The 17,729-nt window shown below is 37.4% G+C and overlaps 4 protein-coding genes across 5 annotated transcripts; all 4 read right to left on the reverse strand.

Moving 5' to 3' along the window:
• On the reverse strand, window positions 28–2,444 carry LOC18778552 (cytochrome b561 domain-containing protein At4g18260). Its single transcript, XM_007214219.2, has 4 exons — window positions 1,762–2,444; window positions 1,488–1,652; window positions 786–934; window positions 28–703 (listed from the first exon to the last, which is right to left on the reverse strand). Exons 1-4 carry the CDS (start codon window positions 1,894–1,896, stop codon window positions 358–360), a joined length of 795 nt encoding a protein of 264 aa, XP_007214281.2. The 5' UTR covers window positions 1,897–2,444; the 3' UTR covers window positions 28–357.
• On the reverse strand, window positions 3,161–7,836 carry LOC18781012 (60S ribosomal protein L18a-2). 2 transcript variants are annotated; one of them, XM_020561907.1, is made up of 6 exons: window positions 7,475–7,836; window positions 7,282–7,357; window positions 6,297–6,411; window positions 4,517–4,632; window positions 4,355–4,418; window positions 3,161–3,745 (listed from the first exon to the last, which is right to left on the reverse strand). In XM_020561907.1, the coding sequence occupies exons 1-6, from the start codon at window positions 7,704–7,706 to the stop codon at window positions 3,404–3,406; spliced, it is 945 nt and encodes a 314-aa protein (XP_020417496.1). In that variant the 5' UTR covers window positions 7,707–7,836; the 3' UTR covers window positions 3,161–3,403. The 2 variants fall into 2 exon arrangements, with proteins under 2 accessions (XP_020417496.1, XP_007212144.1); XM_007212082.2 differs by lacking the exons at window positions 6,297–6,411; window positions 7,282–7,357; window positions 7,475–7,836 and adding an exon at window positions 4,746–4,928.
• On the reverse strand, window positions 11,398–13,567 carry LOC18778941 (cytochrome P450 710A11). The gene has a single exon (XM_007213222.2). It carries the CDS (start codon window positions 13,236–13,238, stop codon window positions 11,658–11,660), a length of 1,581 nt encoding a protein of 526 aa, XP_007213284.2. The 5' UTR covers window positions 13,239–13,567; the 3' UTR covers window positions 11,398–11,657.
• On the reverse strand, window positions 14,570–17,377 carry LOC18780034 (40S ribosomal protein S14). Its single transcript, XM_007212138.2, has 6 exons — window positions 17,250–17,377; window positions 16,231–16,350; window positions 16,092–16,137; window positions 15,654–15,739; window positions 15,305–15,434; window positions 14,570–14,874 (listed from the first exon to the last, which is right to left on the reverse strand). Exons 1-6 carry the CDS (start codon window positions 17,250–17,252, stop codon window positions 14,807–14,809), a joined length of 453 nt encoding a protein of 150 aa, XP_007212200.1. The 5' UTR covers window positions 17,253–17,377; the 3' UTR covers window positions 14,570–14,806.

Consider the following 17,729-nt stretch of genomic DNA (forward strand, 5'->3'; position numbering starts at 1 on the left):
TATAAAATAAAATATAAGTAGATAAAATTGAAGTGAGGAAATAACAACTCTTATATTATCTGCATAACTTCTCCATTGTCCCATCTAATATTAATGGTCCAAATGTCCACACCATAAAAATAAAAGTTTAATACGGAGTGCCCTGTCCATCATCCACTTTTTATGCATGCACTCCATCACTGTATCTTCTTCTGTATAAAAAAACCACCCAGTTGCATAGAGGGCATGCATAAAAAAAATTAAAAAATAGATAAAACAAAATGAGCACTCACAAACAAAGGGAAAAAGAAAGATGGACGGACAGACAGACAGACCAAAGGGTTTTTTTTTAAAAAAAAAGGAAAAAAGAAACCCAAGTTAGTCAAACAAGTTCTTGAGTGCATTGTGTTTGCCACATGGCTGCTGTGGCAGCAGCTCCTTTTGGTTTTGCCTTTGAACATTTTCTTGATCTTGAGTGATTGGTTCAAGATTGCCTAAAATCACTCCTTGCTTTTGTATGTACTCTCTTTTGTCTTGGATTAGATAATAGACAGCAATGAAAGACACTTCAGCTGTGAAAAGGAGAGTCCAAAGCCCTGAGCTTCTCTGTGTTCTCTTATGGTAGGCATTTAAACCAGTGTATATGTTGATGATCCCAACCAATGATATTAGGGTTCCAAGCATCCAATGCACCATGTACCAAAAACTTCTCTCTTTCTTTCCCCTACATATAAAAATAAAATTAAACTCTGTTTTAGTCAACCCTCCAATTGTATATTGCTAGCTAGTTGATGAACTATTTGTACCTGTGAGGCCTGAAAAATCCTATCAAGGCTTGCACCCAGATGGCACCATAAAGTGCTAGACCTAATCTTTGGTGGTTGTTGTTGAATGAGTTCTCAAAGTTTCTGAGGGACATGACAGCTCCAGCTGTGGCAAGAAGCACTGAGAGCATCTGTTTATAGATGAGAAATCAGAAGCCATCATCATATACAATAACTGATGGATTAACATGCCTAAATTATTGTGACAGTATTGTAATTATGGGGGTATGTATGGTGTAGCAGAGACAAACTGTTATATAAAATAGAAATGATGGCAAGTTTAACTTGCAAACTTAATCAAGGGGGAAGTACATAAAAAAACTGATTAGTGTTGAGTTGTGGGAGATCAATTCATGAGTTTAAGTACAAAGAGAAACACTTACTATTCTTCATGTTCAAGTAATCATACATGATTATTGGCAAATATGGTTGCATTTGTTTTTCAACTTTAAAATATAATTAAAAGGGTTAAGGTATAAGTTAATAAAGAAAACAGACAGTGGACAGCATCATTAAAGTTAAAGTGGGCTATGATGATGATTGAGAACAAAGATTAAACTTGAAAGAGTATTGATCATGTAACTCAGAATTATGGTATTAATTCAGTGGTAATGGAAAATTAGTGTTCTTAGATAATATCCGAAACCGGTCTTAGAATAAAGAAAGAAATAAAGAAGAGCTTGCCTGTAAAATAACATGGAGATAGAAGAGAACTCTGGCCCTTGTCGTCCCACGTTCTTCTCTAACAGACATTCTGATGATAAGAATTCCAACAGGCATTAAGAACCCCATTGAAAACCATGAAAGGAGCCCATGAACTGTGACATTGGATGTCATCTGAGGACTCAACTGCAAAAGGACAACCCAAGTAGCAGAAGAAGAAATTAAGAAGAAGGTGACCAAAAGAACAAGAAAATATTCATCCGAAAAAGGCTGAAGAGAAACAAAACTAATTTACCTTGTGAGAGTGTTCTTCTGTGTTCTTATCGTTGGGTTGGTTGCCCTCTTCATGATATGAACAGCCAACTAAGGGTAGAAGAAGAACATAACATGTAGAAATAGCCAAAGATGCTAGCTTGAGAGAAGTTTGCATTCTTGTGTTTGTGAGGGTGGAACAAGGCCAAGAGAAGAAGAGAACCAAAGCCTTACTTCAATTTACTCTCTCTGCACTGCTAGCTTTTAGTTTCTCATCATTCTTTTGTGGCTTTTGGATGGCTTTTGGGATAATCTGGAGAGGGAAAAGGTTACATATATGTGTAGCTTTTCAAGGATTTGCTTTGTAGGAGACAATGTGGTATGATTAACTAGTGACTGCAAAAAAAGAGATTTACCATTGATGCTGTAATAGACATAAGATTGGTGGCATGGGGCACTTACATGGATGGTTGTTAGTGTGAGAGAGAAGATATAGATAAAGAATTAGAGAGAGAGAGAGAGAGAGAGAGAGAGAGAGAGAGAGGAAAAACAAAAACAAAAACAAAAGGTGGTCTTGGAGGGTATGATTTGAAGGTTAGGTGGATAAAAGTTTCAAAAACTTTCATCAAAGTGAAAGTAGGGTTGACATCGCGGGACTTTCTGGTTTTATTTACAAATTACAAAAACACAAAGAAAAGGGCCAAACTTTCAATCGGTGGAGAGCTTGAAGTAGTTCATGGATGCATGATAGGGAAAAGAGATGCAGCTGTTTTATGTGGCAATGTAGCTAACTCAGTTGTAGCTGTTTAGCTTCATATGTATTGTCTGATTTTGCCTCGCTTGTTCCTTTCTGACATTTGGGTTTGGCGTTTAAATGTGTTTCTTTTAAATTTCTATACACGTCCATGGGTTTGGCTTTGGACAAAGAAAAAAACCAGTGGCAGACGAAAAGGTGATAGTGACAAAAATCACTCGCTAAGTTTCAGATATAAAATCTCATGTTCATGCCAATGAAAATGATAACTTCTCGGAAAGATGGATTTTTGGTTAATAATTCCATGGAGGATAAACAAGTGACAGTTCATAATCATACCATTGCTATTGCTTTTGGGTCCTTTATAAAGAGAACAATAAGGATGGTCAATGTTTGGTAAGCAGTCATAATCAACTTTTAAACAATCTGGTTATCGACTTAATCGATTTCGTTATGGTTAAACCTATGAAACATATGCGTCGCTTATGCCTTCAAGATGCCACAAATCTCATTCAAAGACGAGTAAATTGTAACGAGGTATAATGAATTCAGCTTTCAGTGGATTGATCCCTACTTAAATTCCTAATCCAATGAACAAAACTACTTTCTACGAACTTCAACAAAGTAACCCATTGAACATTAAAATCAGACCTAAATCGATGTATAAGCATTCAGCACCAAACAACACTTGAGAAAAAGAAACATAAAATTGAGGGTACCATTTAACGTTGAGTGCAGAAAAAGAGCAACAACCATAATTGATAGCGATTTTTGAAGTAAAACAAAAAAGGGATCGTGAGAACCCCAATAGGTACTCCAACTGTTTGTTGTTCTAAGATAGTCGAATAAAATAAATATCCAAAAAACAGCAAGATTCAGAAACAGATCCAACTCTAACCCCTCCTTTAAGCTTGTTGATCAAATGACCAAGTTACACAAACAAGTTGGGCCTCGATGCCTTGTATGTAGTCTTCAACTTCCTGGATGGTGGCCTCACTTTCCTGAACACCAATGGGAACTTGATCTTGGAGTTATGGAATTGCTTGGTGCTTTCCCTCTTGCAAAGTTTAGCCGGGATAGTAGCAGTCTTGATGATCTGGATACAAGGAAACCTGACCCTGTGGCGAGAAGCCATCTCAATGTACATCTGCTCCACAGCTCCGTTGAGGGTCGTGTCACGGTACTCCTTGTACATGTTATGATAACCTGTCCTGCTTTGATACCGCAACCAAATACCATAGTTCTTGATAGTAGTTGGGTTCTTCTCAAATATCTGCAAGCAATTTCAAACAAATTGTTTATCACCAAAAACCCAAAAAACAACAATCATCCAAATTCTAGCATATGAAACATCATGTCAAAAATGGAACACACTGGATAATTGAATTGAACAAATAAACCAATGGGCAGGCAAAATTGCCTTGCAAAGAGCCAGGGGTGGCCCTTCCCACATTCAAATGCTAGACCATACAAAATAACAAATGAATTGAAAAGGTAATACACCAAATAACAATCAAAACGTCTGTAATCCTGAATACATGTACAACTGCTGCACTAAACATAATGTAGACGCAGGCTGGACGATACCTAAATGAGCAAACAGCATTTACAACGACAAAAAATAGCGAAATAAACTCTCAAGCTCCTTGAATAATAATGCCCAGGCATATAATACATGAAATTGGATTTTACAAAAACAAAAGAAAGAAGATAAACACAGACATTATAACAACACAGCGAGCAAGTATATAACATATATAGCGAGCCCACATTTCACCACCGCAAAACAACATTTGCTATAGAAGAGACTGACAAATAATCAAAATGAGCACAAAATTTATTAATTACATTAAATAAAGCATAAACAGCAAAGAGAACAAACCTCATTAATGGCAAGCACTTGGCCATTGCTCTTCTTGACCTTCTTCAGCTTCCTCAGGAAATACCTAATCCAAAAAAATCAACCAACAAAATTAAGTTTAACCCAAAATCCAATGATGAACATTTGGGATCACAAAAGCTGAGCTCAGGGTAAAGCTTATACCAGAACTTGGACTTGGCGCGAACCTCATTGGTGGCCCAGAGCTTCATTCGGTAAATCTTGGGGTGCTCATCAGATGCCGTAGGGAGCTTCCTCCCAACAACCTGGTACTGGTGGAACTGCAACACAAAAACGACACCGTTAATTGCAGCTCAAAACCCTAACCTCCTCCCCAAAACCTTCATTTCTGAAAAAGAGGGGAGAGATCTGAGAATAACGTATGCAGGCTTACCTTAAAAGTACCCATGTCTGAGAATTAGAGAAGACGACTACGATCTCCGAGGCCTCTCTCTCTGTCTCTCTTTCTCTCGCGCTCCAATATGAGAAGCGCAGACTAGGGTTTTTGTTTCGTTTATATATGAGGAGGAAACCCTAGTTTATGAAATAAGTGATTTTGGGCTTTCTTGAAGGCCTTAAAACTCGCGATCAAAGTTATTTAGGCTTCGTACGCGTAAGGCCCGTTTTCTCTGTGAGTTTTGGTTTAGGCCAGGTTGCAAATATCCAGACAAAACAAGTTAAAATGTGCTTAATCCGGAATCTACCCCCTCATAGTAATTTCTTGATTGAAAAAACAGTTCAGAATAATTTAAAATATCGATTTGTCAACAACAACAAAAAAAGTAAAAACATAGAATATTTTAGTTATATGAACTCAGGATATATTTCAACACTGAGAAGAGAAGTACATGTTCTGTGAACGGCTAGGTATAATTATCGGCATTGTCTTTCCGAAGCCGGTTTGAAGGAAATGTTATGTCCATAAGTCCATATTTTTCCCCCCCATTTTTTATAAGGCCAATTTGGATTTATCAAAGCATGATTTAATGAATCTGATTACAGCAGATTATTACATACAGACATTACTTCCCTTTGTATCAATTTTACTTTCCAGCTACTATATGTATATACTGTTACTAGGAATGCATTGCTTGCAAATTATGAGCGAATAGAAAACCATATGAATAGATACATACACATAATATACTGCGTCAAATACATGTACAAACAAGACAACCCAACATTGATAATTGAAAATAGGCTATAGCCATCTAACTGCTCCTTTGAATGAATGCAGGGTACAAGCACAGGTTCATTGTTCGCAAGTCCATATTTAACCTCACCAGGTGCGAGCTCCCTTTGTTGCGCCAAGAGTAACAGCAATCACAGCAAGAATTGACTGAAAATGCAAAACCATAATTCCGTGAGAGCACAGCCAAGCCAATGTATGAAACCTCACTTCTTAGCAACCAAAAACATAATTCTGCAGGCGGAGTTATCCAAGATTGCAGGTCTTGCTATGAGAACATACAAGTTGATGCATGAATTAATGGTGAATGCGTCAAGTTCTCTAAATCCTTTCAGGATATCCAATGGGACAAGACCTTTTTAGCTTCAATCAGTATCATCAAATCAGAGTCTTTCACGGTTTCTATTTATCTAGTTTATTTAAAAGCATTCATGATGCCTATCAGTACAGAGCATAGAATTAATATAAACATTATCCAACATTCCAACTTTCGATAATATGCCAAACTCAGAAAAGTCATGAAGCTTATCCAAGAGTTCCCACTATGTGAATAAAATATTAACAAGAACTAGATATGTATAATGCAACTGTATCATTGGTTGAAAGTTTAAGGAACATTAAGTGATCACCATTTCGTGAACATAAAAATGATAAAAATGTTCATATGTGAAAATTGAAACAACCAAAAGAAAAGCATGTAGATATTATTAAAAGAAAACAAAAAAGCATAGAAAATTACATGGAAGGAGCACTTACAGCTATTGTGCATGCTACATATCCAGGTTTTTCTCTGTAGTCCACCCGCACACAAAGTAAGATGAAAGTTCCAACATACCAGGGGATGCCTCCAAGAAAGAACCCAATTATAAACCTTCAGAAAAAGTCAAAGTGTAATCCGTCAGCAGCAGCCAGCCAGAAGAATGCTCATGGAATTATGTTTTAAAGTCGAGGATTGAAAATATAATAAAAGATCATCTACAAGGTTTTCTCTTGTTATGATCCTATGATGAATTTCAGAGCTAGCATAACTCAATAAATTTTAAATTTGTAACTTGTTCAAGAAATTATCATCCCATTATAAGCTGCTTGCTGTAAGCACATATTGCATCCAACTATGTAAACTACTTGGGCACCAGTGCCAAGCACCAAGCTGCCTTAGCCAAAGCGATACAGGTTGATGGTGTTTCAGAACTGACAACTGGAAAACCACTGATCCATAAGCAAAACTTCAAAAAAATAGAATGCAATGGTATAATTGGCAGAAAATATAGCTAATCGAAATTCTCAAGGCTTGTTTGGGAGAGGAAGGAATATCTTGTCTTATCAAAACACAAAATCAACAATTTCATAAAGGTATTATAATTGGACTACTTCATGTTTACACGCCTGTACCTATACGATGAATCGGTGATTACCATAACTTGTACAAGACACATGATGTTCAGCCCCAAAAAAAAGCCTATTTCAGCTTCCTTTTGATCCCCCTAGCTCTCTCTTTTAATTCTTGACTAACCCTTTTCATAATTAATATGTTTTGTACGAACTTTATGCATATCAGTGTATGCAGCGGATCAAAGTTACTCAAGGTTTTCTTTACATGCCCACATGCATTAAGCTACACCTACATGCTCAAGGTTTTCTTCTTAAGGTGTAGCTCAATACCCTAAAACACAAAAACACACAAATAAATGAAGAAATAACAAAAGTAAAATAAAGATTGAATTCGATTGAATCAACTTACAATAACCAGCCGATGCCCATACCACAGCAAGGAAGGCGGCGTTCATGCACAGGTCTTCCCTCAACAACAGCATAACCTTCAAACCCCATGAACCCACATCAAAAAATAACAAAATTCAAGAATTTTAAATATATATATATATATATATATATAATCATGAGCATGGAAAAGAAACGCGTTATCGAAAGTTTACCAGTGACCGTTTGGTATCCACGATGGTGATGATGATGATGCTGGTGATGGGGAGGCAAGGGTGGGCGGCCAGTCGAACCGGGAGGAGGAACCGGCTGAGGGAAACCGACGACCGGCTCAGGCGGTGGCGGAGGAACCGTGGGGTAGTAGTTGGCAACGCCTTGGAAGGTGCCGTAATACTGCTGACTCTGCTGGTCCCCCGCGAGTCCTCTGGTCTTAGAATCGTCGCTCATTTTCGATCCGATTTGAGTTTTTGGGGAGGAGGGGGGGTTCTCAATCAGCAACAGATTGTTGGGCAGTGGTTTCAATTTCGTGGATAGCTGGCTCAGCTGCCGGCTTTGGAAGCCTGGCAGTTTTGGTAATTTTTCATTTTGCTGGTCTTTGGATTTCTGTTTTCCATTTTTGGGCTCATCAATTTTGGGCCATCCAACCCACAATCTGATAAAAATCATGTGGACCAGAAAAGTCGCCATCTTGGAAAGGCTTGAACCTTAAGCAATCTCCACATGATTGTCATTTTCAGTGGCCCAAGTGTAAATCAAGGAAGTAGACCTTTTGATGGGGATAGAAGATAACAATTTGACGTGAGTGCCAAAAAAAAAAAGAAAAAAAAAGGCAATACTCCTAAGTCCGTTTGATAACCATTTTAATTTTAATTTTTAGTTTTGCGCTAGAGTATAGAGGAAAATGATAGTAAAAATAGAAGCGAGGATGAAATTGAGAGAGAGGATGAGAGGAATGAGTAATAAAAGTGAAAACAAAAACTTGAAAGTGAAAATAATTTCAACTTGTTTTTAGTTTTTGTTTTTATTTTTGTTACTTCTCCCTCTCATTTTCCCTCCCAATCCCATCTTCACTCTCATTCTCACTTTCCATTCTCCCTTGTTTTTTCTCTATACTCCAATATAAAAAATGAAAACTAAAAACTAAAATTGAAATTTTTATCAAACAGGCTCTTTAATTTTAAGTTGTTAGATATTCATGAGTAGCATACATGAGTTAAATCAATTTATCGGAACAATAAGTCTGTCTCTTTACATTGAAGTTTAAATTATTGCTCTCATAAATTAATTTAAAGTAATTTAGAATATCATTGGTCAATTAACCAATTTGTATTGTACTGATCGCCAGGCCACTCACAACATGCAACGATCCAACACCATTTATCCTGTACCGAAGAGAACTTCATCAGTGTGCAATTACCCTTTTCACCTAATTAATGTACACAAATGTGGTTAAAATGACATCTATCATTCATTTATGGCAACCCAAAAGGAAAAAAAAAACGTGCAATTTACTTTATGAGCAATCAACAATCCGCTTGTCGCTCATAGAAATCTTGTCGGACTATAAACATAATATCAATCAATCAAATCAATGTATTGTCAAAATTTTGGATATAATTTCAGAAGGATCCAAATTTTTTGTTACAATTTTCTTTATTATGATCTACTTTATTTTTGTTCTCCGTATGCTACCTCATTAAAATTTAATTCAAGAGATATAAATTAGACACATCGATTGTAAAATAAAAATCTAATTTACTTCTAATTAAAAATGATTAAAATACCCTAACTTGACTAACACCTAAACTTAACGTCTCTGGAAGTTTTTTTTCCCCTTCTTCTTCCTCTGCATGTCTGCATCGCTCATCAATCTTTTCTTTCTCCAATCTTAGAACACAAAAACATTCTTACCAAGAAGAGTATGAATATAACAAGAATCCTATGACACATCAAATAAAAAACTAGCTCCAAGGGCATAGGAAATTAAATCATTAAGTTTACCCAAATAATAGAAAACCTAGAGTGAGAAAGCACATAAGTCATGTAAAGAAAATATAGAAGTAGCAAATTCTACGTTTTCAAAGATAAAAAATATAGAAGTAACATAATAATGAAACATGCAACATTTATTGTCAAGTTTAATATAATCAAACACATTAATATATGTAAATGTAAAATATAAATGAAATGCTAGAGAAAATTATTTTGATTTATAATATATTAAACATAAGCACTCCATCAAATTACTTAAAATATTCATAACTTTCTTAATGACAATTACCTAATGATCAAAATAAGTATGAAACTAATTAGATTGGATTGGATCCTCACTCACAAGCAAATTCATCATCCAATCCAATCATATCGATTTTGGAAATTAGGGATCCAATTCAATCCGCCAAATCATCGAAACCGATTAAAATTGAATTGGATTGAATCGGTCGGTTTGAATGGATTGGATTGGATCTTGTACACTCCTAGGAAGGAGGGAGAGAGAGAGAGAGAGAGAGAGAGAGAGAGAGAGAGAGAGAGAGAGAGAGAGAGAGAGAGAGAGAGAGAGAGAGAGAGATAAAAACTATAAGAAACCCCATTGTTTTTGTTTTCAATAATTGAGGTGTTTTTGAGTTTTTTTTTCTTTCTAAATATGAATTTTTAAAAATGGGCCTATTAAACGGATTTTTTTTATCTTTAGACTTAAAATATGTTTTTGAATTTGTAAAAGTGAATCCAAGCCTTTAACTTTTTAAACATGCACCCAAAAAAATATATTTGAAAATAACATCGACATCATGGACAACTTGAACACAAGCATAATCTTCTTGTCCGGGAGAAAAAAAAAGAGAAAAATACAAACTTAATTTATCATCACGTAGGTCATTGCAAATGATGTTGTGACAGCAATGTTTAACTTTTGAAAATGAGATTAATCTAAATCCATGTTAGGGGCCAGTTAAACATCATCATTCATCACCCACGTTTTTATGTATTTAATTTATCTTATAAAATCATTTTCAGTTTGTTCAGTCAAATATTGTAACAGCACCTCCAACTATATTAAATCAATGCAGAATTTTTTATGTTAGCCGTCTAAGCATTATCTAAATGACTATTAGCAGACTTAACCGGAATTTTTCATCCATCGTGGCATGCCTGGAAATCTGTCAAGGAGAAGAAGACTTCCTCTGCTAATCAACCAGTAGGCAAAGCACACCCTAAACCCTGGATCTAAACCAATCAAATCTTATTGTTATGCTGCAAAAATCAATCTGATAATGTGTATCGATTATCGCACAGTCAAATACTCTGATCAGTACTCCTAGCTTAGTTTAGGGTTTAGCTAGCTCAAGCTTGTAATAAAGAGCTTAAACTACACATGGCATACATGCACAAATCTTTCACTGCTCTCTCTCTCTCTCTCTCTCCCATTATCCCATACCTAAATCAGAAAAGCGTTCACTTGTCGATGCAATAGGCAGCAGCTAGCCCATAGGCAGGAGGTAACTTTCAATTGCAATCTGCCCAGTCATAAGAAGTCTGACTTGACCTTATACTGTGACCTTGTTCAAAATAAACACGCATTATCATGTGTTTTAATTTTTCACAAAAATTATATTGTTGAATTAATTTAAATATTATAATATAAGTCGATGATATAGTATTAATAAGTAAATATATTTTATTATGTCACGAATAAATTGATAACAGATTTAATTAATACTAGCCCTTTGACACATGCTCACGCATGTGCCAATTGGTTTTTTTTTTTTTTTTTAGAATTAAGAAAAGATAACAGGGTAGTTATGTTTCATAAAAGTATGACCTATTATCTTATTTTGTTTTTAATTTTAATTTTTTTAATATTAAAAAATATGAATTTATCATATTATCCTCATTTAATTAATAATTTCAATTCTTAATGTTTGAATTAACAAAGGACATATTCTGATATTTTGAATGTTTCACCACTCTTTGCTTTTTGCTTTATATATATATAGATGTTAAGAATTTAATATGAATAAATTGATAATAACGGGAAAGTTGAAATGAAATCTTGTCAAGGTTTGACATAGAAAGGAAAAATAAAAGTCTTCGTCAAACTTGTCTTCCTGCACAACGTGCCAACTATCACACTTGCATCTGCATGGGCAGCCAAGCCAGCCAATCACAATTCATAACCAGAAAAACACCCATAAAATAACATTAAAAGGGATTATCTTCTTGATAAAATACTCAATTACCCCAACAGTATAGTGTGGCTCTCCATCTCTTCTCATCTAAGATCTATACGCCCCCACAATCGACATCTCCAAAAAAAATTAAAATGAAAAATAAACCTTAAAACGAACAAATTAGAAAGCAACGACAACGAGGGTACTTTCGACTTTTCAATCAAGGTAATTACAGGGAAGGTAATCGTGTGCACCGCGGGGACAAGAAAACCTTGCAATCGTCTTTGGGGCAGATGGTGGGGACAAACTCGATGTCATCGCAGCCGTCCGTCCTCTGCCTCTTGAAATCAATCAACGTACAGAACATGGCGATGAAGAGGACGAGATGATTCAAAGCGTACCTCTGGCCCACACACTGGTGGGCCCCGGCCCCGAACGCCAAGTAATTCCTCTTGTAAATCCGGTCTTCCTGCCTCTCGTCGGAAAACCGGTCCGGGTCGAAGCGCTCCGGATCACTGAATCCCTGAAGGCACGACTCGTAAGCCGAGGGGAACACAATGGTGCCCTTCGGGATCGTGTACGTCTCGGTTAACGGAAAGTCAATTGAGGCAATGTGCGGGACCATAGTCGCCGGAGCTCTGTACCTCACGACCTCACGCCCCACCGCGTGCGTGTACTTCATTCGCGAGAGCTGTTCCGCCGTGATCAGACTGTCCGAATCCGGCGACCAAATTCCGGCGACCTCTTCCCGGACCTTGGCCAAAACCTCCGGGTGAGAGTCGAGCAGCGTCACCGCCCACAGTAACGAAGACGTGGAAGCGTCCTGAGCCGCGAAGAGGAAGTCGAAGAGGTGCGCCCCGATCTCTACTTCGCTGATGACCGCCGGTTCGGGGGAACCGGCCTGAGCTGCATTTCGGAGCTCCTGAACAGTTTCGTGCATCCAGAAGTCGATGAGACAAGTAGGCTCGGAATTTGCAATCTCCATTCTGGCCTTGCTCCGTTCGGCGCAAACGGAGAGCGTTTCGACAAGGCGGCTCACAGCGAGCCTAGCGTTTCGAAACGCGGTGCCGGGAAGGTCGATAGGGAGCTTCATGAGGCCGACGTTGAACAAATTGTAGTCGGATTTGAACTTCTCGCGGGCGGCGGGGCTCAGGTAGGGCCCGACGAAGACGGTCTGAGAAGTCTCGAGGTTCATGTCGCGGACGAGAAACCGGAGGGTGATCGGGTCGGGTAGGGCCTGTGAGGAGAGTCGGAGCCAGTTTTGCAAGTGGTGGAGGATGATGATCTGCTGCAGGGCGGTGTAGGTTGAGAGGGCCTTAGGGGTGAAGTTGGGGGCGATACGACGTCGTAGGTCCTTGTGTTCTTGGCCGGTCATGTAAATGAGGTTGTGGTCGCCGAAGAGCTTCTTGCCGAAGGGGTGGCCCACGAGGGCGAAGGCGTCGGGGCGGACGTTGGCGAATATTTTGTGCGAGAGATGGGTGTCACGGATGAAGAGGATGAATTTTCCGATGACGTAGTTGGAGGAGAAGCCGAGTGGGGATGACTTGGCGAGAGCGGATTGGCGGTCCCAGAAGCGGGTCGGGTTGCGGACCAGCAAGATTGCGTTGCCAAGGAATGGGAGGACGACGGGTGGGCCCGGCGCTGTGCGTTTTTTGGTGAGGTAGGATATTTGTTCGAGGAGGAGGAGGAAGAGGAGAAGGGAGAGGAGGTAGGGGGTGAACGGAAGGAGTGAAGTGATCATCATCTTGTTCAAGAGGAAGCTCATTTTCTTTGCTTGAGGGCTTTTCTGTGTATGCGTGGGAGTGGACATATATACATAGAAAGGAAGGGGAGTCTAAGAAGAAAAGGTTTGGGTACGAAGAGACAGCATTTTCTTCTTGATTCTGGGACTCTGACTCATTCACAGAGACACAGAGAGAGAGAGAGAGAGAGAGAGAGAGAGAGAGAGAGAGAGAGAGAGAGAGAGAGAGAGAGAGGTGTGTTGTTGTTACAGTTATTAAGCTTGGACGGCGGAGTAGTGGGGCAGATGTCCAGCTGTAGCAGTTGGACATTGTGAAAATTTCACGAGAAATGCTAACGGGCACTCCAGCAGTTGATGTCATAAAGGTTCAACGGCTCAGAGTGTCCAATTCACTTGTGAGCTACTGATTCAAATATAATTGAATCTCAATTACATGAATATAATTTGTTTAAGAAGGAAATTGTGAAAATTGAATAGGAAATGAATACTAGTTGAAAACGTAATTGGTTGTATGATTGGTAGCACAGCACTTTGTTTGTATTAAAATAATGAGACACCCCATGCAGTGACAGGAGAAGAAGACAATGCAAAAACAGAAAACAAAAATGCGTGGGAAATTTAAAAAGGCAACTGTCTTTTCACATCCACGGGAAAATGGGCTTCTCCAGGTCAAGTGTAAACCCATGGTCCAAAGTGAAGCGTGCTACAAAGTTGAATCAAAACCAAACGAAAGATCATCAACCAAAACCGGATCAAGTACCGGATAAAAGGATCTGTTATTATCAGGTACATTAAAAAAGGAAGCACAGTTATAGTAATGGGAGTTGTCCAAAGAAATGAAAATGTGCTGATCATTGTTCCTCCCATCAGGACACAATGTTAATAGGTCAAATGTATCTTTCCAGCTACCTTTGAGGGTATTGTTTTGAGATGTGCTCATGGATTAAAGAAAGATGTCATATCAAGGGTATATTCTCTCTATTAATATTATTGATGATGTTGGTGATGGCTATACAAGTGAGAAGTTCTGTTTGTAACAGATTAAGATGGAGGTGGTGGTGTTTATTCCTTTTCACATGTCGTCTAGTTTTCCTAGGTTTCCTTTCCTTTTCTATTTTTCTTCTAGGGTTCGGAAACTTTTGTAACAGGGCGGCTTGTCCTTTCCCTTTCTATTTTTCTTCTAGGGTTTGGAAACTTTTGTAACGGGGCAGCTTGATGAAGCAGGGGATTTACGTAGTATACGGGGAAGATGACTTAGAAAAGGTATGTATACTAACTAAATACCAAATTCAATTGAAGGTAGGTCGCAATGCGCAATTTTGATGCAAAGATGACTTATAGAACATTTTAATGCAAAGATTGAACGAGCATCTACAAGTAAAGGAAATTGACACGAAAGAGTGCAAAAACGTGCCATAAGATAGCTCATTGCAGACCACATTAACAAAGTACGGATAACAAACAAAAACTTCAAGAGTCTCATAAACTCTTTCTAAATTAATTGAAAATATAAATCTTTAGCAACCACATAGTCAAAAGCTAGTCTCAAAACTGAAAGTAACAGCTCCTAGTTTCTGAGACCCATAATCCAGCAACCACCATGACAAACAGGTCTGACCAGATAAGAAGTGCAAGCTTTACAGCCTCCTTCCTCTTCGGCCGCCCTTTCTACGGGTGCTATCAGTAGGAATTGGAGTCACATCCTCTGAAATTAGTAATTAAAAACAGAAAAGTCAGCATTGCAAATCAATAAATTACACAAGAACAAGTCTAATAGTTTCAACAAAAAAATGTTATGGAAGAAATGTATACAAAGAATGTTGTAGAATTATAAAAAAAATCATCTTCAAACATCAGCTAGAATAAACATTCAAAAACCAGCTTCTGCATTTTTTTGTTGGATGTTTAGGTTAATTTTGACAACCAGACTTCAGTATTACCCTACATACACTAAACAAAGCTCTAATTATAAAGATCATGCCACTAAGAATTTGCATGACAAAAATACTAGACATTAGTAATACTTGGGATGCTTGCATGATATAGTAAACATGCTATAAGAATATGTTCAGTAGATACGAAATTGGCAAACTTTGGTAATATAATAAGTCTTTCAAGAAAAAAAAAGTGTGTACCTATACGACCAATTCTCATTCCAGAACGAGCAAGGGCACGGAGGGCAGACTGGGCACCTGGACCAGGGGTTTTGGTTTTGTTACCACCAGTAGCACGGAGCTTGATATGAAGAGCAGTAATACCTAGTTCCTGCTTTATCAAAAGTTACACTTATGAAGCAACAGCAGAAGGCAAACAAAATAATAATACTGCACTGCAGCTTGTAATAATGCACACAAATGACCCAAGAAAATGGCCCAAATCAATTGCTTTATAAGAAATGTTTGGTTATTTGTTTCAGCAAAAGAAAAAAAGAAATCAAAAGCAAAGAACATGCATACAAACTATATATTGAAATTAGACCAAGACCTTGCATCTCTGTGCAACATCCTGTGCTGCAAGCATAGCTGCATACGGGGAAGACTCATCTCTGTCAGCTTTCACCTTCATACCACCTGCATTTAAAGAAGGGAGATTTTATGAAATTGAACATAAGACTTAACATCTAAACATAGTGATCACCTAGGTAGAACCTACGACCAATTTTTTTTTCTCCACACTATAGAATCCAGTTCATAGATGTCACATCCAGCAACCAACAGAATGACAGAGAACACTACTTACAAATAAAGAACTAAAGAATTCAAAATTCGTCATGCTCCAATTAGGAGTATATTACAACCTTATGTGCATAATAATTTATTTGCAATAAAACTTATAAAACTACCAAAAAGTTCCCAACATGAGCCTATGGTGTCCAAAAATGAAATTTAGCATATCTTTTTCTAGAAAACCAAAATTCCATACCAGTTATGCGCACCAAGGTTTCTCTTCCTGACAGATCTGTCACATGCTGAAAATCAAACAAGAAATCAATATTACAAACCAAAGTAAAAAGCAGAATAAATTATACACATCATACCAAGCAAAAGTTAAGTTCACTTACAATGAATGTGTCATTAAATGACGCAAAAATGTGTGCCACACCAAAGGCATATTCTCCATCCTTGAGGGTAGGACCAAGCGTAACGTTTTCTTCTTTTGGTTCCCTAACCTTCCTCCTTGACTGTAGCAATCATAAATTCAAAAAGATGTCAAAATCAGGAAGAACTAGCTCTACCATTGATTAAAAAAACAAAAACAAAAATAAAAATAAATATTTGAACCATCCACTACCAATAACAACATTTTTTGAAACTAAAACAAGAACACTCTAGCAGTAGAAACAACTCAAACAAGTTTAATTTCCCAATAACTAATCCTATTATCCGACCAAAAAATCTATTCCTATTACTGAAAAATGAATTCTGTACAGATAGCTGTTTCATGAACTTAATCAAAATATGAATTCTTCATATTTCTCAAGTGCTACAGGTGAAACAAAACAAAATGCCTTTTTTACACAAAAATGTCATAACTTGATTAGTATGCGTTGTAGATATATGAAACCAAATCCACTAACATGAGATAATCATACTAAATTCTCTGCAACATAACCAACGCTTAGAAATTGACTCAAAGCTAAGTAAGCACACATATTGACTCCAACTCAAGTAAAATACCACATTATCGGTAATAAACAAATTTGGATAATTTATTCACCAATTAGGTATATGACCCTCAGACTGACTAATCTGAATTTGGCCAAGGGCTTTCTTCCTGATAAAAACAGTAACCAGATAATCATATTTTTAACAACGAAAATAAAAACGAAATGCAATTTTCCATTTGCAAAGTTTGCAAAAAGGTGATGCATTTGAAAGGCAAGTCAAAATCTCAATTTTCCTCACAAATGATACAAAAATATACAAGGTTTCTGGATCTGAAACGCTAGCAGCTAAAAGATGGAAGTCTGGGGTCTTACACACATCATAAAGCCTCACAAAATGAATTGGGTACACACAGACAGATCAATCTGAGACATACTACATGAAAGAGCATAGGTTGGATTTCAGATTTGCTTACCATGGCTGCGAAGTGATGAGATTGGGTGCTAGGTTTTCGAGGAGGCTCTTGGTGCGCTTTTGTCAGCTATAAAAACCCTAAGCAGAGGAGTGAGGCGTTTGTGCCTGCTTCGCTTTTATATCAGAGAACAATTTTTAGGGTTTTGTTAGATGGCGTAAAGACTTGAGAATTTACAGTAATAGCCCTTTGATTTATGCTATATTGTAATAATTCACCTTTTGTTTTGGATACTCCAGTTTTCCTCCTAGTAGGCTGCCCCCCTGGCACCCGTATAATTTTACTTATATTTAATTTTTTTCCCGAAGGATAATATTATGCATGACAAATAATTATGGATAATACTAGTCTTATCATATTTTTATACCACAATTTCATATCATATGATGTGGTAGCTAATGTGTACATATCATATCACGTAAAATATTAGTTTCTGTTTCTCTAATTTTATTTATTAAAATACACATCATTTATTTAATTGAT

Source organism: Prunus persica, chromosome G4, assembly GCF_000346465.2.
Source record: "Prunus persica cultivar Lovell chromosome G4, Prunus_persica_NCBIv2, whole genome shotgun sequence".
Taxonomy (NCBI): Eukaryota; Viridiplantae; Streptophyta; class Magnoliopsida; order Rosales; family Rosaceae; genus Prunus; species Prunus persica.

What these genes read in the sequence shown, in the direction of transcription:
- LOC18778552 (XM_007214219.2), bottom strand. Translation starts at nt 1,896, where the DNA reads ATGCAAACTTCTCTCAAGCTAGCATCTTTGGCTATTTCTACATGTTAT. An exon ending in ATCTCCATGTTATTTTACAG is followed by an intron (nt 935 to 1,487) that starts GCAAGCTCTTCT and finishes ATCTATAAACAG; the next exon opens with ATGCTCTCAGTGCTTCTTGC. An exon ending in GGATTTTTCAGGCCTCACAG is followed by an intron (nt 704 to 785) that starts GTACAAATAGTT and finishes TTTTATATGTAG; the next exon opens with GGGAAAGAAAGAGAGAAGTT.
- LOC18781012 (XM_020561907.1), bottom strand. Translation starts at nt 7,706, where the DNA reads ATGAGCGACGATTCTAAGACCAGAGGACTCGCGGGGGACCAGCAGAGT. An exon ending in TGGATACCAAACGGTCACTG is followed by an intron (nt 7,358 to 7,474) that starts GTAAACTTTCGA and finishes TGGGGTTTGAAG; the next exon opens with GTTATGCTGTTGTTGAGGGA. An exon ending in ATGTAGCATGCACAATAGCT is followed by an intron (nt 4,633 to 6,296) that starts GTAAGTGCTCCT and finishes TTTGTGTTGCAG; the next exon opens with TTCCACCAGTACCAGGTTGT.
- LOC18778941 (XM_007213222.2), bottom strand. Translation starts at nt 13,238, where the DNA reads ATGTCCACTCCCACGCATACACAGAAAAGCCCTCAAGCAAAGAAAATG.
- LOC18780034 (XM_007212138.2), bottom strand. An exon ending in CATTTAATGACACATTCATT is followed by an intron (nt 16,138 to 16,230) that starts GTAAGTGAACTT and finishes TTTGATTTTCAG; the next exon opens with CATGTGACAGATCTGTCAGG. An exon ending in AATGAGAATTGGTCGTATAG is followed by an intron (nt 14,875 to 15,304) that starts GTACACACTTTT and finishes TACTAATTTCAG; the next exon opens with AGGATGTGACTCCAATTCCT.